At 47.0% G+C, this 23723-nt stretch overlaps 1 protein-coding gene across 5 annotated transcripts in view; it reads right to left on the reverse strand.

Moving 5' to 3' along the window:
- RNF220 (ring finger protein 220) overlaps positions 1-23723 on the reverse strand; it is a 213973-nt gene that overhangs the window by 42753 nt on the left and 147497 nt on the right. For 3 of the 5 annotated variants that reach the window (XM_053949884.1, XM_053949885.1, XM_053949883.1), the window contains 4 exons: positions 17041-17136; positions 12931-12973; positions 5305-5426; positions 4156-4288 (listed from right to left, as the gene is read on the reverse strand). In XM_053949884.1, coding sequence (XP_053805859.1) covers positions 4156-4288; positions 5305-5426; positions 12931-12973; positions 17041-17136 — 394 coding nt within the window. Of the gene's footprint in view, positions 1-4155; positions 4289-5304; positions 5427-12930; positions 12974-13120; positions 13259-17040; positions 17137-23723 lie in introns of those variants that run through there. The other 2 variants (XM_053949886.1, XM_053949887.1) reach the window with 2 other exon arrangements.

Raw genomic sequence — 23723 nt, forward strand, 5'->3', positions numbered from 1 at the left:
CATACACACAAAAAGAGACACTGAATCTTTCAAAGAAAAAAAAAACCTTTTGAACTTCCCTCAGGAATTCTTTAAAGGGATAACCTTACAGTGTAAACACTGAGGGTAACGTGCATCCATTCTGGACTGGAATAGAAGAATTGCTACAAATATGTTGAGCATTAAAAAAACCCCAACAAACCCCACATCAGAGACGAAGCCACTTGACGCTTTCACTTGCGAAGCCTTGTTGGCATCCTAAACTCATTAAAGGTGGCATGAAATAATCCTGTGCAACAAAGAGCTTCAGAAAGAGGTGATTCAGAGACATGGGGAGAGATAGTTACTGAATGTTCAGGTATTTCAAGAGAAATTTTAGTCTTGTGACACTGTACTGAGGCAGGAGAATATCTGATTATTTTATCTGTACAGTCTTACACTTTGAAGTACAAGCTTGATTTAAACGGAGTTTGGTATTTCATGCTGGTGTTATTCTGCACCTACCCCCAAACAGAACCACAAACTCTCCTACAAACCCCTGCTTCAAGCAGGACCTCTGCTGAAACAAAGTGGTTCCAAGCCCTATATAATTGCCAATAATCTTATTTACACCTTACATCTTTCCAGTTTTGGAAAGCAAATTGAATGATAGCAAATGAAGCCAGGAGGACAGTTAGAAGTACTGATTATTTCCTGACTGAAATCCTTCACCAAACTTAAGAGCTTCAGAGACAACGCACAGATCCCTGCACTTCCCAGGTCATATTCCTACTTGCAGGCTGCCACAGCCTGCTCTTTTCACCTGTTGCCTCAGGTATGCCATGCTGTGGCAGCCAAGTAGGCGTGCTTTGGCTCTGCTGCACTAGACCTGACTGGGGGCTTGCAGCTGTAACACCAACAGAGAAGACAAATAATTTCCAGCTTCTAAGACAGCTCCTCAGGTCAGAAGAGCAAGTTTTCCCTGCAAGTGCTCTGGAAGCAGGAAAGTGTCATCCTAGGAACTTTACAAGTTAGAGTTTCAGCCTGTGTTTGCTTCTACGTTTTAGACCATCTTCCAGAAAATCCAAACAGGGCTGTTCATTTCCCTGATGTTTCTGTTTTTAGGAAGAAAAACCCTAAGATCTCTCAACCTTAGTCCAACTGAGAATCTGTCAGGATTTTCTATATAATTGGCAAAGAATTTTCCTCATGTGGAGAGTGATATGAACCTTGTCCCCTAACCAAAAATGATAAAAAAAAGCCAGGATCTGTGTTAAGTTCAAGACACTGCTGTAATGCTGCCCAATGGACTTATGTGCAACGCACACTGGCCACAGTGTCCTGCTCCCCCTTCACCCAGCTGTGACATCTCCTCAAAGCAACACACCATTAAAACCAAAATTAATGAGACACATGGCCATCTATTTTCCCCTCCGGTTTTATGTATTTCCCCATGTCATCTCTTTAGACACTGGTGACATCCCTGTAGCCTGGTAAAGGCTGTCTGGCATTATAAAAGACATTTGATTTCCACATCACTGCTACATCTCAGCAAAGGGAACAGAGCCAAATGCAAAGCCTCAGGTGACAGGGGTTAACGAGGGCCTTGCCAACTCCAGACAAAGCAGTTTTAAGCATTAGAAAGCATCTACAAAACGTTGTGCTGTGCTTCAGGGCTGTAAATTAAGAATTCTGTCTGGCAAGAGCCAACACTGGCAGCAAAAGAAGAAAGACAGTCACCTTAAGGTTACCTGAGAGTGCACACAGCAGTCCTGAATGATGGAGACCCATGAATGCAGCAGTCAGAGACAATAGGAGAGCCACAAAAGAGAGCATGAAAAAGTGTAACCTAATTAAAAATAAATGCAATCAGCCAGCTGTAGGAGATCACTCCAACTTTGCTTTGGCTTTCCAAATTTTACAACTTCTTGCACAGAGTAGGTAGGTACCCTGTACATATTGTCCGATTATCCCAAGATACTAGGTAGGAAATTGTTAGAAAAAAAATTCCCCTGCTTATGGAAGAGGACACTTCTCTAGAGAAGCATGGCAGCTGTTGAATCTAGCTGCCAGCAGAGGTGTGCTCCAGAGGAGGAAGGCCAGGTGCTAGAGACCTGCCAGCTGCTCAGGTACCAGGAGTCCCTTCTTCAGCTGTAGTTTTGCCACAAAACGCTGCACAGGGAGGATGTTTCTCACTACAAATAATACAGGGAAATTCCTGTGCTTGTGAGCTGATCTACAGATATCTTTCATGCAGCACCACCAAGGGAAGAAGTCTAACCCAAAAGCCTTGTCAGCAGGGTGATTATGGAGGGTTTTAGAACTACATGTATTCAGCTTTCCTCCTGAACTTCCAATCTTTTCCTGGATGTCCATGTAATTCCTGAAAGTGTAATGAAGGTCTCCAAAAGGAAAGAAGAGACAGACCCCATACTTCCTGATGGAAGCAACACCCTAAGTATGAACAAGTATCTGTTCATGTGTGTGTACCCACCTGGCAGAGGTTACAGCCCTAACTGATGCCAAAACCTGTCTAACTTCTGGTGGAGGAAAGCAGGTGATCGACATAGTAACAAGTAACACATTTGAGAATTCCTTAAAATAACAAAGAAAATGCAACAAAGAGCAAGTACTTTATATTTACCCAGCCTAACTACATCAATTACAAAAATTTTGTCTACCTGAAGCCGCATTTGAAAGAGGATCTCCATATGACCAAGGTAATGTGGAAGATTCAGATCACACTTCAGTGAGTTAACTCCAAAGCAACTGGGAACATTTACCAGGTGAAGATAGCACCATGTCCACACCAAAGGAAGTGGAAATGCGTGCTCTCCTCAAATGCAGGTGTTTGGTGGGGGTGAAGGAAGAAACCACTCATTCACAAAAAACAGGGAAGAAATTAACTGAACAGCTTTTACTAACCAGGACTAGCAGTGATGACAACAACAGAGGCACACAGACATCCCATGCTTCCGCAGTACAGACTGTAGTGTCTGTGCTACATGAACATAGTCTAAGATCCCGCGTGGTCTCATCAGGCCTCTACGTGGAATCATGCACAGACACAACTCTCCATGAAGTCACAAAAAAAGTTAGGTTACTGACACAGCATGTAATAGCGTGAGCTTCGCTGGGGGTCCTTTAAAGCCCAAAGAAGCTGCTCCTTATCATCTGCTCTGCTATAACCCAGCTACAATTTAATTTCAGAGGAAAGCAAGAGCAGATCAGGAGTGCCTGGTTTTAGCTGAGCACACGGCTAGCTTTTAAGTCCAACTTCCTTATGCAGTAGCCTTTCCCCTTGAGATATTTTAAATTAAAATCCAAGCTGATATAAGAAGAGATCACATCCCATCCTCTTTATTGAACGAAGGGAGCCAGCATTCCTCCTCTCATTAAGCATGCGCTACGTGGATTGCTTGTGAGAAACTCTCGTGAGCGCCTGAGGTTCATGCCAATGAACAGTTTAGTAAATCCTCCTCTTTGAGGCCAAAGGGCTGAATGTAAGAAAGGGGCCAGGTTTCTAGCTAAAATTACATTCACCAATAAAGCTCACAAGAGGTCAAATTTTACCATAACTCACTCTCTCCTTGGTAACTGATTTCCCCATCACTGGGGAAGGAGCAAAAGAAGGAGGAAAAATAAAATGTGTTTGTCTGAGAGCCCTAAGGGCTTGCAGTGCTGGAGGTGCAGAGCAGGTTCCTGGATTCTCATTTATCAACCTTAAAAGGGATGGAGTGATAAATGCACAACTGGCCCTTTAATATTTTATGCAGGTGCTAAAGCGACTTAGCTGTCACCTCCAATACATCACCAGAGGCTGATACACCAGCTTTCGTCACTCCAGGCTGGGAATTTTTACAATTTCATTTCTATTTCCCTCTCTTCACATATTTCCATGTATTTCTTACTATGTGTGAGATATAAAACGTTATTTTCCCCATATGATCTACCCATTCCCTCTTCAGCCACATTCCTTGAGAAAGAAATAACCGCATGCTTTCTTCAAGATTTGCACAAATTTTGACTCTCATCATTCAAGAGGGACAAAAAACTGAAATTACTTTACATTCTGGCAAAGGCTGATGATTCTGCCTTCTGTGGAAGTGAAATCCCCCTGTCCCTCCCTTTAAAGATAGGTAATGATCAACTTCCACAACAGAATGATTTACAAGTGCCCCCAAAACACTGGCGCACCTCGAAATCCTCCCTCCAGGAGAGTAGTGGCCCGTATCCTCTTCTGCCCGCACCACTCGTACTCTTCAAAGCGGTTGCCGTTCTCGTTCTCGATGTCCACCGAGTCATCCTCAGTCATGCACGAACCTTCTCTCTGCATGGGGTAAAGCAGGGGCAGAACGTTGAGATGCACAAAATGGCTCTTTGGGGTTCATAACTCATGGTGGGATGGGGAAGAAAAGCTGGACTGCTCCCAGGACAGCTAAGTAGAGAGCATACAGCAGCCTCTATTCCCGTCTCTGTTCCTACTAACCTAAACTAGAAGTAAATAGGTACTGGAAGAACTTGACAACCTAAGATTAAAACAAGTTGCAAGTTTCATAATTTTTACTCAAGGAAATATAAGTTCTGGTCCTTACAACAATGCTGGTGTTCATTTCAACATGTATTCCCCTGCCTTGCATGCAAAATTCCTCTACCATGGGGGAACATGACACCACAGATTCCTTTGACCCCTAGCAGAAGTGTTCTCCTGTAATGTAGTTTTGGGGCATACTGATCTACATATACCTCTCTTTATACTATACACCTCTTGAGGCAACAAGTCTTCTACTGAAGGCTTTTCCTGAGAAACACAAACAAAAAGCCCTATGACAAAACTCTCCCTCCCCCAGGGCTTGCGTCTCCTTCCTTGCTGTCTTTGGGATGAACAGCATGAGAATGGTTCTGCTTAAATGCACTTCTCCCTGGAGTAAGATGATCATGCAACCTTTAAAAATCCCAGTCTGCTACAAAAGAATCCGACAAACAATAATTCTAATGTTGTCAAAAGCACAGGTCAGAACAAACTGCTCTTCCTGAGCTACATAGGATGTCTAAAGTCCTACATAAGGTTCATAAACTTCAGTAGCCCCACCTTTAAAATCTACAAATTAGATCTCGGTAACAGCAGAACGGCGCACGAAGTAAAAAGTTACTAATGCAATAGAACAGAAAAATCCAGAAGAATCCATCTTCCCAGACAAAGAAGTAACTACAGATCTTAGGGAGACAGTTAGCATTGCCTGCAAGCTCAGCAATGTTAGTTCTTGCCCCACATTAGATCAACTACAGACAGAGCTGAGAGAAGGGAAAAGGGAATGGCAGCTGGTGATCCTGTTGCGCCTCTACCTTTGCAAGGCATTGTTCCACATGCCTACTCATCTCCTCCTCGGATCCTGACAGAGGTCGGCTGCAGAGGGGACATACCTGCCCTTCGTCTTGCTTCCTCCGTTTCATTTTTCCAATCCGAGCTGCATGGAGAAACCAAGGAAAGAAAACAAACAAAAAAGGAAGATATGTCAAGTTTGTAGATCCAGTCTTTATTTGCTCAGCTCCAAATAATAAACCCTTGGCAAAAATGGTAAGATTTCACACCAGAAAATCCCATTCTAACTCCCAGTTCTGACCTCCATAAACAGTACAGAGACTGTTACTTGGCACTTTTCAGAGGAAATCTGTAACCTGTAGCTGAGCACTCTGATTCCACAGAGGCAGCTATTCACAATTTAACAACTAGGAGAAGAATATCTGCTACACATCCCATAGTAAGTTATTAGAATGGTTAAAATCTTTCCCTTGGAAACCTGGAAATCTGAAATTGTTTTCAAAGTTGAGTGATCAAGCCACTAAACCCTGTTTTGGATTCTGCCTTCCAAGTCTGAGGCCCTTCCACTAACACATCTATTCCCTCTACAAGAACTTGCTTAGAATGTGGAAGGATGATGCAGCACCTGATAGCCTCAGACAAGGTATTTAACACTCACTTCCAGGACCACAAAGCCTCCTGTACACCCTGAAAAATTCCTTCTCAGACCACCACAAACAAGTCAGAGCACCATCTTGGTAGCAGGTAATATTTATGGAAAGGAAAGAGATTTGCTATGAAAAACACAGGATCCATGCTAGATAGCTTCTGTCTCTACTGCTTTTATTTCATGAAAACCAGCTACACTGCCTTCTTGAGAGCATGCTCTGGGAAACAAACATGTTAGGAATCATGATGATTAGAAAAAGCAGCCAAGGTAGCCTGTTGCTTAATCCAATAGCTGGTTAATTTGAGCCATCGTTTAATGTGATCAAAACATCTGGAACCAAATAATTTGCATTAAAAAGAACTTCTGTCTTTTATTATGATGGCTTTAGGCAGGTATTACTGAATAACTCAATCACTGGCTGCAGGAAAGTCACTGTTTAATTAATAAGGAAGGTCAGAATTCTGAATGAGAGACAAGAAAAAGCCCAAGGAAAGCCCATGTGATAATGAGAGATGACACCACCAAAAAGCTGCATTAGCCAGAAATCGTTACTGACATTGTGAGCACTGCAGCATGCTCTGAAAGCCTTCATGCCTGAACACTGTGGGACAACAGCTCCCTGCAGCCAACGAGTCAGAGAAAGCTTCTGAAATGCTAGGATGAGAAGGACCAGTGTACAGGCAAGTTTCTGCTGATTGTTTTATCAAGTGCATCAGTTTAGAGCACAAACATCAAGTGAATTACAAAGTTTCAGCTGAACACATCAGCACAGACCAGAAAGGCCTCCTTCAAGACTTTCTTGTTGGCTTCCCTGAACTCAGGACTCTCTGTGTTAGGATATACTTTCCCACAATCTGGAACTAGGAGTATTCATCATCCCCTATACTCTCTCATGCTCCAGCACTAAGAAAGCTTCAAACTATTCTGTGGGCATTGTTTTTCCTCATTGAAATACATATGTGTTAAAACTCCCTGAAAAATACATCTCCACTCCTCACATGCTGGAAAGGATTCTGTAAACGTGACATTCCTAGCTTAAGAGACGGCAACTTGAGACCAAAACAAGAATGTTTTTGATATCTGGCACTTTGAACAACACAGACTCTCAACACACACAGCTTTCATCGTTTGTCTAAATTTTATTTGCTGAAGCTCCACAACTCTTTCTTGTGTTGGGTACACCACGCTGACAGTTCCACAACCCTCTCATTTAGGCAGAGGTAAGCCACACTCTTTCTGGCTTGTACTTTGGTGCCCAAGAGATTTCTGAAGTTCTGGTTTAGTGCATACCTATATCCTTCAGCATGGCTCTTTCATGTAAGTTTAGGATGCTCTTTTCTTGCCTCACTAGCTCTGTAGAGCCAGCAAAAAATATGGAAGGAGGCTGGAATCAGATATGACTTGAGCATTCCTCAGCAAACATCCATCTGGAGAGAAACACAGAAACAAAGCCTTCTTTATCCTGATCGCAGACACAAATTTCTCTCACCTCATCACGTTTTTAACAGGGAAATGCAGGGAAGGAGCAGTTTAATTATTCTGGTAGGACTCCCCATGGCCAAACAATTCAGTTGGAGCAGTCTGCCTGGTGAATTTATTAGTATTTTTAGGGTTTTTTTACTGCCATCCTCCAATCCATGCACTGTAGCAGTGACAAAGGGAAGACAACTTATTTTGGCTCTTCTACAGGTAAATTCTTGGGACCGTTTTGCCAGAACAAGTACCTGATCTGCTGCTGAAAAATTAGTGCAGAGCTGGGAAGAGAACCTCACTCTGCTCCACCTCTACACCAGACCCAGCAGCCAGCCCCTATCTTGGCTCATTCAGCTCCACAGAGAAGCAGCCCTTTGAGTTGCAGTGCCACAAGTTAAAAAGCCACTGGAGGAAAGAGGTGTTGAAAACAAATCCCCCTGCCATTTTCATTCTCTGGTCATTAGCAGCGGCAGCGTCGTGCCCAGGGAGGCCAAGGGTGCCCCTGGTGACAGAAGGAATGGAAAGGGAGCAGCCTGGAAAGCACATCCGAGTGGCGCTGTCCCTGCCCGACACACGCAGCCCGGCCATCACTTCCCATCAGCGCGGCAGGGACGGAGCGGCCCCAAAGGCAGGGGATGATTGTGGCGCTGTCCCGAAGGGGAGCAGCTCAAAAGAACACGCAAGTGAGACCACAGGATTGCTAATTAGTGTTGATAGATGCGATCATTTCTAATTAGCTCACTAATCCCTCTCTCCCTCGCTCCTGTCGCAGGAGCATGGAGAGGGAAAAAAAAAGAAAAAGTCATTCCCTCCCTCCCGCAATTCAGGAAGATAAAAATGCAGCCAGTAGAGGACTGGATGTACAAAGAGGACAGAACTCAGGGAAGGAGGTTTTTGCACAAGCCTGACCTATTCTTACCTCTGACTGAACAAAGACTCCATAGTTATTATTCCAACCTTCTGCCAGGAGGTGAGAAGTTCACTAGTTTTTATTAGCATTAATAATTATTATTAGGCTATCAGAGGGCTTCCAGCACCTCTGAGGCCTCACTTTTAAAGATGTACATTACCCTACACACGGCTCCTGCTGCAAGTGCATGTTCTCCTTCAGATTACACAAAACCATCAGGCACCCGGGGAGTTTAAGTCACCACAGCAGATGAATGAGAAAGTAGCACACAGAGGTGAGCAAGAACTGGATCCTCTGCAAGGGCAGGGGGTCTCAGTTATGGCCTCTGACTTAACCTAGGAGCTGTGCTGGCTATGGAATTGCTCGATATGTAGTTCTCTAACATGGGGCTATGCAGGGTGAGAGGCTGCTTGCACTAGAGAAGGAGTCAAAGTGCACTTGACAAAGCCTCTGCTGCTGAGGGCACACTGGTCCCTGCCTTCCCACAGGTGCAGAGACAAGGAGCCAACCCACCACTGCTGCCTTATTGGCAGAAGAGACCGAGGATTTTTTTCTAACAATAGGCTCTCATCATCAAGGCTGAATCTTATTAATGCCTAAAGATCATGTTACTATCTAGTTCCAGCCAAACTTCCTGTGAAAAAAGCTAATGGATTTTAGTTATCACTAGTACTCCCCTCCCCAAGCAAAAATTCACCTTCAGGACAGGGCACTAATTACCTCAGAAGTGCTCTTACACAGCATCTAGCAGTGGACATTGCACCAACCTCTCCTGCAGCATCAAAGGTCATGATTAAGTTACTAGCAATATCTCTTATGGTTCCCTCCACCAGTTTGAGTGGTCCCCTGAGTCCTATGCAGACATCATTAGCAGCTCCTGCAATGGCAGGCCAATCAAATTAAGTGGAAGCATTTTTGTCTCCTTTCCAGTGAAAATCATCCAGCTTTATTCCTCCCCCACATATCAGCTACAAAAGCACAGGACATGGTGCTAGTGATTCAACAAACTGCACGGTCTGTTTGGAGAGACAGGCTTAGGGTAACCACCAAAACTGGACTCAACTTCTCAGGGAGGTGCAAATGGAGCTTTGTAAGGACCTACTTCACAACTCACCTGAGAACACAAACTTTAGAAACAACCCTAAACTTAAGTCAAAGATATTCAAGCACAAGAGCTAACTCCTGCTCTCTGCAAATCTACTGCAGGAATCCTGAGGAGTGGCTATACCCACTTTTGTTAGATCTATCACAAAGCTTTTGTGAATGATCAAACTCATCCACAGCATCTGATGCAAGGGAACAACGGCAGTAGTGGCAGAGCCCAGAAAGCGATCTCAAGCAGCAAAAGCAAGAAAACAGATGGTCAAGAAAGAATCCGTTTCAGACCTTAAGTACAGTTTGCTGCTCATCTGCCCAAAAAAGAACATTAAGGACCAGATTCACAAAAGGGTTTCAGTGCAGCTTTCAGATTTGCATGGCCAAAGTTCCACACAGATGATTTTCAGCAACCTTCAATCTGACACTATTCTCTGAGGTTGGCACCTACTTAACCTGCTGAATCCATGTTCTGATACACTAAGCCAAACTTTGTGCCTCTAATTTTGAATGACTACCTAACCTGCTCTGCACTGCTAAACTCCACAAGCATCAATTTACCCGTTGGCTTTAAGTTCCCAGTTTGGCAACACTGGAAATAAGGCAAATCAAAGAAATGCTTCCTTTGTCACAGAGGTTCATCAGGAATCAGCACCTCCTATGTCTGGGTTCACAAGGACACAACCTCTGGAAAGTGAGTTTAGCACAGGTGAGAGGTGCAGGATTAACTCACTGAGGCTGACAGGGAAATTGTGATACAAACACTCAACCAAGAGCCTAACAGACACAACATTAATCTCCTGCTCCTGAGCTTGAAAATTCATTTGCCTTACTTACAGCTCAATTTAAGTCATAGATTTGACTTACAGAATTAAAATTCTGACCAGTCAGGTACGTGTGAACCATGTTACTATCAGGACCTAATCATGTTGTGGCCAGGCCAACAGAAGCTCACAGAAGACACTTCCCTCTCTACCTTCTCTTCCCTTAGCTCCTTTTACACATTCCTGAATGAACACAATAGGATAGAAAACATCAAGGTCCAAACAAGACTGAGTCACAAACAGCCTGGGCAGCCAAGATTAGAGTCAAGGACAATGTGGAAGAAGAGCAAACACTGAGCCCTTCTTACGGGAGGAGTTTCCAGAAGTGCTTCTAGAACTCAGCTCATAAATGCTTGACAGAAATACCAAGATAAACAGGTTACAACAATATTGAAAAGTACACATAAAACATAATAAAAACAAATGAAATAGATTTTTATTTGACAGACTGCATTTGCTATATCTTAAGTTTCTGCCGTATGTCAATGAGAACATGAAACAAAGAGCCAGCTGTCCTTGGACAAGTCCTACACATCTTCTGTTCATGTAAAATAATCAGGATTAGGAAACTAAAGTTACATGATTGATTAGAAGCTCATTAAAATACAAGATATAGATAAATAAGAGGTTTTTTCCCTAAAGCACTCCAGTGTTCTCCATCTAAAGCATTACTGCTCAAATTACTCAACAATAAGGTGGCACAGCTTACAAATACTGCAGTTATTTCAGTAGAAACAAATGTGGAGGAAGAAACTAGAAAGCAGCCAGCGTTCAGAAGTACAAGTGTAAAGACACACGCAGAGAAAGGAGCAGTAGAACCCTCCCAACCCATTTGTGTGGGTGCAGACTGGACCAGACATCACTACAGGTATGTTCTGGGAACAGCAGTAATCAGTCACAAAAAGCTAAGGTCAGAAGGAACCAGTTCTGATCTAATCTGACCTTCTTTGGGACCCAAAGCACTTCACCTGAATTTCTGCATCCAGCTCCCTGACACCTGGACCCTCTTCATCTCAGGGTGAAGAAGAGAACAGACAGGAAACCCCAGCATAATTGGGGCAGCACATATATTCTTTCATTTAGAATATGGCTATACCACAAAAAACAGTAAAACGTCCAGCAAAAACAATGCAAATGCTGTACAAAACTACCTGCCTCTCTTTAGGTGAGCACAGGTTCACAAAAACATCCAACAACACGGGCCAAGAAGAGCTCCCAAAAGGAGATCACAGTCTACCCAGATTGTGCTGCAGCCCTGCTTCAGGACAGAGACAAATGCCTGAAGCAATACTGAGCCAGTTCAGCAGAGCACGCTCTCCCCAAGAGCTTTGTCTCACACTGAAGGACTCCACAACACCAAGAATTTCACAAGTCTGGCTCAGACTTTAAAAAAAATATTTAAAATAAGGTGACTGCACCTTCATTGTTGGCCTGAAAAAAAGGTGGAAGGAGAAAACTTAGCTCTAGCTATCCAACTATGATAAAGGAACAGTTTGACATCCTTGACTCCAGAGACCTCGGTCACACAAAACAAGTCACTGCAGAGCAGCACCTCGTGTACCTGAGCCATCTGAAGTCTGTGTCTGCCTGCCACCACTGGCAGCTCTCTGCACTCATCCTGGAGTGCAGAGTGAGCACCTGCCAGCAGTTGCCTGTCACTGGTGCAAGGCAACTCATTTCTTTGTTCTGTGACTTAACAGACATTCCGGAGTTTGCAGTTTTTGGCCCTCTGGGTTGATATTTAAATAATCCTAAGGCTAGCTCTGAATTCACCTATGTCTAACTTACCAAAGACATGGATCAGTAGCTTCTATTTGCTTAAGACTACACTAAACATGGAGGCTTCAAATTCAAGCAAAGTGTTTTCTATCAGAACACTCTAAATCTTTTTGCTATTTTGTTCAAGCAGATTTTCTAAATAAACTCCAAATGCACATAAGAGGTGTTATAGTGAACTATCACACCAGGAAGCTCGAGATTCATGAGCCGCCTATTAACCTGAATAACCAAATTCTGACTAAATATTACATACTAAGGTAGCTATAAGCAGTACAAACCCAGATGAAAGAACGTTGTTACTGTGTACATGGTTAAGTTCTGACCTCTGAACTTTGAGAAAAGTTTCAACTTCTCCAGATCTAATAAAAAAAGTTTCTTTTCACCTTTTCTTTCCAATTTCAAAACAGAGAGATGGGTTTCCGCTCTCTCTGAAATCAAATGATGTCTGGTCTGATTTTTTTTTTTAATACCAGGCCACTACCCACTAGAAATAGTTGCTTTCTTGTTAGGAGCACCCACGGATACAAGAATAAAAGTACCCCACCAGCATCTGTGGGTTTGCGAGAAAAAAAAAACCAAACAAAACAAACCATGACGTCAGATGACGCTCAGGCTTCTTAAAAGTTTACTTCAAGATTCGGCCATGTGAGCTGTGAAAGCTCGGCAGCCGGGCCCCCCGCAGAAAACACGGGTTTCGGGGCCTGTTTTATAGCGCCTGGGGGATCCCCGCGGTGGCAGCCGCTTCCCTGGGGAGCCGGGGGTGAGCGTGGAGGGCTTCACCCGAACGCCCCCTGCGCTCTCCCGGCGAGGCTGGCGGCGGCTCCCGGCCTGCGGTGTGGGGGACGTGGGGGTGTCACACAACTCGGCCCAACTCTGGAAACTTCTCCGGAGGGGCAGGCGCGACGGGGGCCGCACTCACCGTTCAGCCGGGTCTGCCGGTTCGCTCGCACCCGCAGGAAGGTCTGCAGAGAGGAGACAAGAGCGTCAGGACGCGGATGCAAACACTTCGCCCCTCACCCGTACACAAGGCCCGGCCCGGTTCCCCCCTCCCCGCGCATCCCCGGGACAACGCACCGTCCGCGGGCCTCCTCCCCCACCGCGGCACCCACCTCTTCCCGGCCCCCGCCGCCGGGCCCCCTCTTGCCGCTCTGCATAGCCGCGGGCGCCGCGGGCGGGCAGCGGGCGGCGGGCCCGGGATGCGGGTGGATGCGGCGCGGCCCAGCGGGCGCCGCCGATCAGCCCCCGGCGGCCGCCGCCATGTTGGCCCCGGTCATGTGACCCGCGGCGCGCGGGTGAGAGTTCAGCAGGCAGTTCCCATGACAACCGACAGGGGGCGGCAGCGCCCGGCGAGCCCGGCCAATCAGAGCCCCGGGGCGGCTGGACCCCGGAGCATCTGGCCAATCAAAATTCGGGGGTTACGGGGACCCTGTGTACCTAACCAATCAGAAATCAGAGATTACTGGGGCCCTGGGGTGCCTGGCCAATCAGAAATCAGGGGTTACAGAGACCCTGGAGTGCCTGGTCAATCAGGACCCACTGGAACCCAAGGGGCCATGATTAATCAGACCCCAAAGGCAGGTTGCTGCCCCGAGGCAGCTGACCAATCAGAGACTGGGAACAACTGGGAAGCAGCTTGCTTGATTTCCTCGTCCAACAAGATTCCCTTGTCCAATAGTGATTGAGCACCCTTTAGGCCCAACGTCACTAGCCAAACAGAGCCTTAGCCCTAAAAAATAACGCAAAGACACTGGCCAATCAGGCACCAGAGCGTCACTCTCCAACTTCCTCTGCCCAATCAGAGACTGCGGCCCAAGGGCTCCTGGCCAATCAGAATCCAGGGGCAATAAGACCCCAAGGCAAGGGCCGTTGTGTGGCTCTTGCCGCGGCCTGGCCCTGCCCTGCCTGGGGGAGTCGAGCCTCGGGGCAGCAGAGCCCTGGGCAGTGGAGCCCCATCCTTCCCGCCTGCTGACACCATCTGCATTTGCCGGCCAGGCTGAGCATCCAGGGCTCTGCCACCTGCCTGCGCTAGCCAGAAATGGCCCCTACCGCGGGGACACCTTGGCTACAGGCAGAGCCTGCGCTTTCCAGGCACTCCTCCCTCTTTTCCTTTCCATGTTTCAGCAAACCTGGGCGGTCAGAACTGTCTCATGGGTTTCCCTCCCATATCTGCTGCACACTTGTAGTGTAGGATGGGCCCAGCAGACCGGCCTGAGGTTGGGACAGAGCTGGGGGCCACAAATTGGGCAGCAGAGGCTCCTATACACACAAATCCCATCTGTTCCCCTCTCTGCAGTTTCCTCAGACTTTGTTTCCTGGAATCAAACCTACATTTTGGGTCTCCTCTCTGGCACCCGACAGTCTGTCACTTCTTTTTCAGATGGAAAACAAAAACCACCCCGACACACGTTTCGCTGCCCCAGGTGATGATGGGCAGCGGGACAGTTCAGGTGCTGGCTGGTGAGCTTTGCACAGTCTGTCCAACATCCCAGCTCTGCCTGCCTGCTGAACATGCAGCTGGATTTTCATACATGGCTTACTTACAAAATCAAAGCTGCTGATTGTTGGCTTTACCCTTTTAATGAATTGAGCTGTCTTTTGGGAGGCACACTTACCTGAGCTCAGGGGGAGGGAGGTGAGCATTCCCTGAACAAGAAGCATTTAGGCTTCTGCTTACACTACACTTGCTGTTCAGTCACAAATATTCTGTGGGCTCCCTCCAAGCCTGAAATGCCATCTTTGCAGTACGATGTATCACTTGTAATTTGCTGTTGATTTCTCCACTGGGTATTCAGGGTTTTATCTAAGTGTAACTAAAATGGCTTTGTTTTCACTCAAAGCTCCGTCTGACAGAACATACTGTAAGAGGAGCAGCCCCTACTGACCAAATCCATTGGCTGCCACTACCTCGATCAGATCAGTCTCCACGTACCAAACTCCAGCAACCAGGCTTGGCACAGGGGAGGCAGGAGGATGCCTCCTCCCCACATCCAGGAGCCCACACCACAGCCCCCTCTCAGCATGGGGAGCAATGCAAGCAGCCCTAGTGCTGTGCAAGCCCCTGTTTCCGTAGCACTCCTATTCATTAATCTCCTTCCCTAAGTATCCCCATTGGTATATAAGCACAAAGACTGAGAAAACTGAGCCACAGGAATTCTGAAAACCCAAACGCCAATAACGCACGTTCCAGCATGTTCCTAATACAGTGTATAATCATGATTAGATCACAACACAAGGGACAGTCATAATTCCAGCACACCTCTGCATATGGAAAGCTAAATTTTGCAGCCCTTAAAAATCACCACCGTGAGAGTCTTCTGCTCTGCTTCCTGGGCTTTTTCCCTTGGTAAGCCAGGCAGACTGAATTCTCGTTCATATTGTGGCTTTATTAAGAATACACTGAGGCTTTACACACCCTTGGCACCCACTCTGAGGTCCCTTTACACTGCCAGTGCAGCGTAACTCAGCCAGCACAAGCATAAATGAAAATCAGGCCCTAGAGGTGTTTTCTCCCTGCAGTGCAGACGAACAACTCCCATTACACATTTGCATTAAGAGCTGCAACCCTCCATAAAATATGCTCACAAACTTAAAGCACATTAGAGAGTAGCTGGACTCAGCACATAGAGGGGCTTCTGCTAAGAATATTTGTCTTTGAGTATGACATAATAAAAATGTACAGGAACAGAGGGCTGCAAGGGGCCACCAATCTCACAGAGACTGATGTCTGGCAGAGTGGGAAGGGAGGGAAGCTCTCCAGCAAAGGGGCCATAGCAAAAATTTCTTCCATGCTCTTTTGAAATGAACATAATTTATTTATTAGCCTTAATAAACAGGCAGGAAAGAGAGCAGGATTACCTGAAACAGGCATTTCTGTATCTTCTGCAAGGTTTTGCTTCTCTTACTTTGCTCCAGCTTTTATTGTTCATGGGAGGGTAAAGCAGCTGTGATGTGACACCAAGTTATACCTCAAAGCCACATGAGAATATGATCCACAACTGATAATATAACCAATAAGTAGGACAGAGGATGGAATAATGGTAAACAAATGTATGAATCTGCTACTAACAGGACTCATCTTCAGGAACACGTGTTATAACTGGGACTGCTCAATAAGAGCCTCAGCACTGGTCATCAGCCTCTCTCTGCAGCTTCAAACACAGACTTGGCATGTGCAAAGCAGCTGATGCAGGAAGATACGAGTGCCTGCCTGGCCCTGGCCACAGGGTATGGCTGCAGACCACCACAGAATAGATGGTGATGGGCATTTGCCACGCTGGTACAGCCTCAGCCCACCCAGCCTGTCTACACAGCAGGTGGATACATGCTTGGGTCTGTGCTGATGACCAACATTAATTTATCTGCTGTCTTTCAGAGCCTACTTGAAGCCAGTGGCTGAGTACAGACTTGCAGCCAAACAGTTGGATGTGTGTTGAGTTGGAGTCAAGTGTGCCAGCCAGCCCCCAAAATACAGATGGACTTAAAACCAGCCAAGCTCTACTTGTGCTGCTGCCCTTTTCATTTCTTGCTCCATCTCCCTCATGTTTTACTCATTGCATCACCGAAGTCAAGACCTGCTGCTCCTCTGGGAAGAGAATGTTTTATAAAACAGGCTGGCATGGCTGTGGATTGTCCACACTCATTTCTGTCTTGGATGGGAGTCATGAGTAAAAAAAAAAACATCACTTCTCTGAATGCTTCTCAATGGGCACAGGGTGGGTAATGACAAACATAGCCATGGAAATGAGACCAAAATGGTGAATATAATGCAACAGAAACTGCTACAAAGATTTAAAAACATTTTTAAATACCACTGTGGTTCTAGTTGGAGCTGGGAGGACTTTGCAGACAAAAGCCCACCTTCTCAGTCCTGTGAGGGCCAAGTGTTCACGTCCCCATGATGTTGGCAGGAGGACCAGGGCAGTGATTGCATAGCCAAGAGCAAGGCTGTCACACAGAGAGAGCTGTGGGCACTGGGTTGTGCTGGCTCCCTGCCTAAGGCTGAGACCAGCAACAGCATCTACCTGCTTACCTGGTATCTGTCTGAGTGATGGATGTCATCTGAGGAGTGGGGTGATGCTGTCGGAGAATCTCCTTCCCGCTTGATTGAGGCCGACAACAAAATTGACTGCAAGAGAAAGGAGAAATTCATGTTGTGAGCTCTGTCAAGCTCTCTGACTGTCTCTGAGCTGTCCTCAAAGCCATGGAGAGCGTCTGCTGAGCTGTGGGACTGTGCTGGGATGGAATACTGGGCTGTGGGTCTGGCTCTGCTCTTTGCAAGGGACTCTGCCCCATGAGGGGACCAGGCCGCTGGGTCTAGGAAAGTACAAATGAATGGGACAGTCATTTTTACCCCAGGTCTGGTGGCTGGGGCAGAATCAGGCCCTGCTGGAAATGGTATGTGAGGACCACACCAGAAATTCTCATGATAAGGCACAGGAGTGCTGAGGTGGAGCAGTGCTTACATGTCCTCATCTGCCCTTTTAAAGTGCCACTAAATCTCTCAATAGCTTTGTAAACTGAACTAAAGCTCTCAGCACCTTTGCAGTGCAACTACCTCTTCCTTCAGTAATTATGCTATTTATTTTAATAAGTAGCACAGAAAAAAAAGGGCCTTTTAGAAGGTTAAAAAGCTCTGTGATATTTGAGACCTAAGATATCACTGATAAACTTCAAGTCCATAGTAGGTAAGTCTAAATTCTACACACAGTGAACTCTAGCAGGAAAATTACTATGGGAGTTTGACAGCATCTGAAGAAATGTACACTGAGTTACAATTGAACTTTATGATTAGAGTACTTTGAGGGAAAAATGAAATTTAAAATTCTAATTTATAAATTAGCTAAACTGGGCTAAATATAGCACACTGCATTGTGAAAAAATGTACACTGGAAATGCAGCTCTGCAGATGTTTGTTTCTGAGAATCAGCTGGCAAGATTTGACAGTAAATGACTGCTTGGAGATGTGTGTGTTTGTGAAAGGAAGTGTAGATATCATCTGAATTGGACAGGTCAAGTGTGGTGACAACATTATTAAAAAGCATAATACCTTGGAGAAAGGCAAGTATTCCAGAAATATTTGCCTCTGGGCTGAAATGAAACATGAAAAAATGTGCATTTTTTTGGAAAGATATGAGAAAGTGGAAAAATGACTCAGCATACAAATCGGTTCAGTCAGCAGCAAGCAATCCCCCAGGCTTGGACAGCTCTCCACGAGAGCAGCACAGCAGTGCAGCCAGCACGGGCATGGAGGGAAGACAGGCTTGGGGAGGCGGTGGAGGAGGGCAGCTTGGGATGCCGAGTTCAACCCCGTGGGTGTGAGCTGCCAGCCCTGCCATGAGGGCAAGAGGCATGGCCCAGTGTGCAGTGCAGATCTCTGCCATAAAGCCCAGCTCTACGGCTGCAGGGTGATGTGATGTCCTGAAAGGGTCACAGAGGAGTTGCCTGCTGGGGTGCTCAGTATTTCCTTGGACAAAACCACTTCTGCCAACTGAGGGCTGCGCTGACCATATCCTGGGGCTGGCTTGCTCCTCAGCTCAGCCCAACAGGGATGCCAGGCACTGGGAGGGGCAGTGGGAGCCCACGGGGCTGAGGGCACCCATCAAAGGCTTCCTCAAGAGCCCAGCCTCCACGTTCCAGGGGACAGATGGGCAGAGCAGGGAGGCCCTCTGGCTTCATGTGTTGGCTAGACCCAACTGCTAATGGGCTTTGGTGAACAGCTCATTTATTTCTGGAAAAGCCCTCTGCAGAATTTCTGCAGAGTGCAGACCCCAAGCTCCGCTATTGTTTAGTTTCTTTATTTTCTAAATAGAGAGCAAGGACCATTTTTGAATAAGCAGGATTGCACATGTCCTAAAAAACATGGGGATGAGGCTCAAAGCCTTCAGTTGTGACTCAGAATAACAGTCCTGACTGCAGCAGTGTTAATGCCCTAATAAGCCAAGGGTCCTGGAGCTGGGAGGGTTAAATCTGATTTGTCTTCCAATGTATTCTAGAAAAGGGGAAAAAACACCCATCTCCCCATTCTTCGAGGATGGACAGACAAACCCTGCCCACCTCCCGCTCCCCCCCTCAGCTTCTGGTAGCTCTAATCCAATATTATTATGTGAAAAATGGTTGGGCTAGCTATGGAGACAGTAAATTAAACGTTATGTATTAGTTTTTAGCGTGTGGTCCCAGGAAGAATGCTGGCCCCATTTATTCCACAAACCTCCTGAGCACCATGGCAATGACCTCTGGAAAAACGCAGGGCTAAACTAATCCCAAAGATGTCAATCTCGAGGCCTCTTCTACATACACTTGCAGTTTAGATTAATAAACTGTCTATTTTTAAATTGTGTGCAAGCACTTCAATTTTAAATACCTTGCCGGCATGTTAAACACAGCGTTAGAGATGCCAAGTCACACTTCCCCTTCACTCTTAGGAAACCTGACTTCATTTGTTTTTCTCATTTCCCTGTGCTGTGCCACACTTTGCCTCTCGGGCAGCCATGGGGGCAGGCAGGGATGCAGACTCAGAGGCTAAGGGACTAGAAAAGGCACTCGCCATCAGGGTGACTTTCAATCCTGCATTAGGCCAGCCTCCGCCGTCCCAATTTTGGCTTCTTTTACTCCAGATTGTCACGTTGAGGCTGTTTTCCAATGGCTAAGCAGTAAGGATGCCTGACCACAGCATACCAAGACAAGGATTTGCTGTTCCCTGCACCACTCTGCTCATTCCCATGCTAGTCCTAGCGAGCAGAGAAAGGGTAGCGATACAATTCCCATTCCTCTCTCAGCTGCGTTCTGGGAAGATGGCTGTGGAGAGAAAAGGTGCTCTCCCAGCCCTCACGCATGCCCATGCTGCATGGCAGACCCAAATTCTGTCATCTCAGCCCAAAAACATAGTGCTCAGGGCTCTGTGTGCTGACAGGTCTAATGTGGAGATGCTCCCTACCATGGGACCAGGTTCTTCAGCATGGTGGGAACAAGCCTTGATGCTGAGATGTCCCTTTTCCCTTGGGTTAAGGCCACCAGCCAGCTCATCCATGCCTGACTGCCAGTACATCCCAGCTGCCCTTCAGAGTGTGTCTGAGTGAGGATATTGGGGGGAGAGGACCCTCCTCCCTCCCTGGTCTCCCCTCCACAACTCCCACCATCAAAGCTGGAGCAATGGCTGTATGTGAGTGGTGGTGCAGCTTCATATTTCTCCCTCCCCTTTAAATCATCTCTCCGTTGGGTAGAGGCACTCTCCGTGGAGGTTATAAACCCTGAGAGGATCAGACTGAGCATTACACCTGGGGCAGGCTAAATAAAAAAAGGTCACCGGCGCTTTTTAAACATGGACAAAAAAGCAGTAAAATGTGTTTGAAAAAAAAAATCTGGCATTAAATCATGACTTTTTGCCTGCCTTGCCTCATTAAAAGTGGCCTTTTGGAAGGTAAAATTATCATTGTAAGTGATAAGATCTTTAAGAAAATAATTCACGGCTTCTTCACCCTTTAATATGATAGCCGCCACCGGCTAATTTTTTTCTTAATGGCAACGAGGCCATCAATCTTGTCCAAGCCCTGTACTCCCTCCTTCCTCCTGCCCCTCCTGCCATGCTGGGCAGCCATGGCCCTGCTCAGAGATTCCTTCCTGCCCCTTGGAGCCCAGCTGTGCCGTGCCAAGGAGAAGAGATGTGTCTGGATGTCCACAGATCCCGAGGGCACATCAGCCTTGCTCGTGCTGCAAGGCTCACCTCGGTGGCTCCCGACACACTCCATGGACCTGCAATCCTGCAGAGATCAGCTGGGAATGTTTCAGCAGCTCACCGAAACTAGGAGCAACACCTAGTTTACATGTATAAATACAGGGGCAGGTTTGGTATGAATCAAATGTGCATCCTGCAGCCTGTATGCCAGCTGCTGTGATCCCAGGCCATCGATCCCCAGACCTGCTCCTCCCTGCTGGGCTGGAGGAGCCGTGGGCAGCGCTGAGGCAATGTCGGCAAGGACTCCCGTTGCCAACACGCCACCGGCTGCTGCCCCGCGGGCTCGCCAGGCCGGGGCCCCGGGCAGCACGAAGGGAGGGGACGGCTGTCAGGGTGCAGCCGCCAGCGCAGGGAAAGGGATGGAAATTGCCGGCACACGCCGCCCCCAGCCCGAAGCGCGGCCTCTCGCCGGCAGCCGGGGCAGGTGTCAGCGTGGGCACAGCCCAGCCGGTGGCTCTGACATTCTGCTGCCTCTCAAGGCCAGTCATTTGAGAGTATTAAAGTGCTGGACTCCTCTTTCTGAGAGCCCTGGAAAAACATAAGGAGTCTATTTTTCTTAAACAATCCATCACAGCTGCTGTCAGCAGAACAAATACCCTAACCCTGCTTTTTATGTATCTATATGGCCTTTTAAATTTTTTTTCTTTCTTTTTTTTTTTTTCTTTTTTTTTTTTTTTTTTTTTTTTTTTTTGGCACAAAGTGTTCCCTGCTTGATGCATTCAGCCTTAACTCTGCCGTCTAAATAGGTACTTATCACTTAACATGGAGGTGATGGCTTGACATGTTTTCTGTCTCCTGCCCTCCCCTCCACGGTAGGGAAGACGTCAAAGTGTTGCTAATAGCTGTTATCACTTGGGAACTGTAACCCGAAAGCAATAAGTGATACCAGGCCTTGCTGTGATTTTCCCCCTTAACTCTGCTAGCCGTTTTTTATGTTATTGCTGGAGGATCCCCGACACAAAGATGTTACTATTAGAGCTGAGTTTCCTAGAAGCTTTTGGAGGGTCCACATTTGCTCCCGGGAAAAGTTAGAGGTAAAATTATCTAGTGGCTTTTAGCTGGCAGAGATAAAGGTGGGATGGAGCTGGGGATGAAAGGCTTAAATGTGAGAAGAGTGTGAATGGTGAATAGAAATAATGGTATCAGCAGCTTCTGGCCTTCACTGAAAAATTCCAGTGGTTCACAAGCAGAATAAGCTTACAGAAATGGGAGCTACTAATTAATTTCTGTGCATGTTACAGTGACACTTGGGATTGTAATGGAGCTGTGTGTCCTCTTGGAAGAGACACCAGCTACATGGAGGGAAAGGGGGCCCCTTCCAGCAGAACTGCCCATCAGCACTCTGGAGATGGAGGGGGAAAGAAGTCTGGCCTAGGTCTGTCCCTCTCTGCTCCTTCTGCCAAATGCAGTGGTTTCCCCTGGTCTAATGGGAGGGTACAGCTGTTTGGCCCAAGGGGAGTGAGGGGCTTTGTTTGGTCATGGGGCAATTTGTTTTATGGAATAAAACCTGGCAGATACTTGGTTTTGGAGTGACTCTGGTATTCGTCACCCCAAACTGCAGGAAGCACAGCCAGCTAACACTCATCCTACGTAATTTCCTCTCCTTCACATATCTGTGGGCCATTCTCATGTCCCCAGCTTGGCAATAGCTTTGCCACAATACCCAGATTTAGCTTTTAAATCTTTCCTTGTAAATCACAGTTACAGAGGGAGGGAACACAGATACGGTGAATGACTTTGCCAACCTCCCAGTCTGTCAGTGACACAAGAGAAGGAGTTAAAACCCCAGGGCACTGACACCCGTACCCTGTTCCTACCACCAGACATGATATGAAGAAGTTAAATGATTGTGGTAGAAATTTCATCTCAAGTGAGGCAGCTGGGAAGGGCTAAATACAGACATTCTGTCAAGGTTTAAGGCTCCAAATCTTTCTTGTTTCGAAGCTCTTTTTCCTTGGAGGGCTTTAGTGGTCAAATTTCCCACCTGATGTTGTAATTCTCTCTCAAACTGCTCGGTGAAGCTGTAAAATCACGGGGTGGGTGGGGGAAGCAAAGAGCTCTGGCACTGTGGCTTGGTTCCCAGCTCTGCCGGAGGTCTGGGAGCAGAGTGCTGGCTGCCTGCCTGCGGGCACCCTCTGTGGAGCTGGGTGCACACCTAAACAAACCAGACGCAGGCATCTGCTGGGTGCATGGGATAGATTTTGCTCGTGGCCACTCACGTCAGTGTTTGCAGCAAGAGCAAGAGCACAGCCAGGACTGGAAGTGGGAAAGGCAATTTGCAGCCATGTGTTAGGAAGCAGCAGTGGAAAATGGATGCTGAACCCATCACAAGAGCTGGGATGCTTCATGAACCCGGTCTCTTCCCCTTCAGTGATCAGTACCAGCTCTTCCACAGGGGATATAAGTTTACCTGTTAGGCCACAGGTAACAGTCTGCAGCTAATACCCTGAAATACAGGCAGTAGTGAAGTGCTCTTAGGTAGCAAGGAGGACCTGGAGATGCTGACTCTCTAGTTATCACCAGCTGCTCAAGGAAGAGTGGGAACAGTTGGATTTACACCTCACCAACATGGGTTCAACCCAGTGTGTGCTCCTCTCCTGCCTTGCAAGAGGCAGCCAAGGCAAGGGGAGAAAGGCAAGGGGAGAGCATGAAGTCTAGGAATGATCCCCAAGGGAACCTCTCGCTGCTGACAGCTGTCTACATACTCCTGGGCAGCCACCAGTCCAAACAGTGTCTGTGGTGTTCTCCATATGCCTCTGTGAGATGTTCCTGCTGCTGCTCTGCCCGAGACCCAGGCTCAGGCCATGCTGGGGAGTGCTGCAGGGAAGCTCTGGCCTCACAGAGGTCTGGGGCATGGCTGGCTTGGACAGACCTTCAGAAAGGAACCTTCAGAGTGACAATCTCCTTGTCCAAGTGCCTTGTCCACACTGGTGTATCACCATCTATTAGGCTTGGTCTCTAAGGGCAGATGAGGATCCTGA

The sequence above is a fragment of the Vidua chalybeata genome, chromosome 9 (genome assembly GCF_026979565.1).
Source record: "Vidua chalybeata isolate OUT-0048 chromosome 9, bVidCha1 merged haplotype, whole genome shotgun sequence".
In the NCBI taxonomy this organism is placed as follows: Eukaryota; Metazoa; Chordata; class Aves; order Passeriformes; family Viduidae; genus Vidua; species Vidua chalybeata.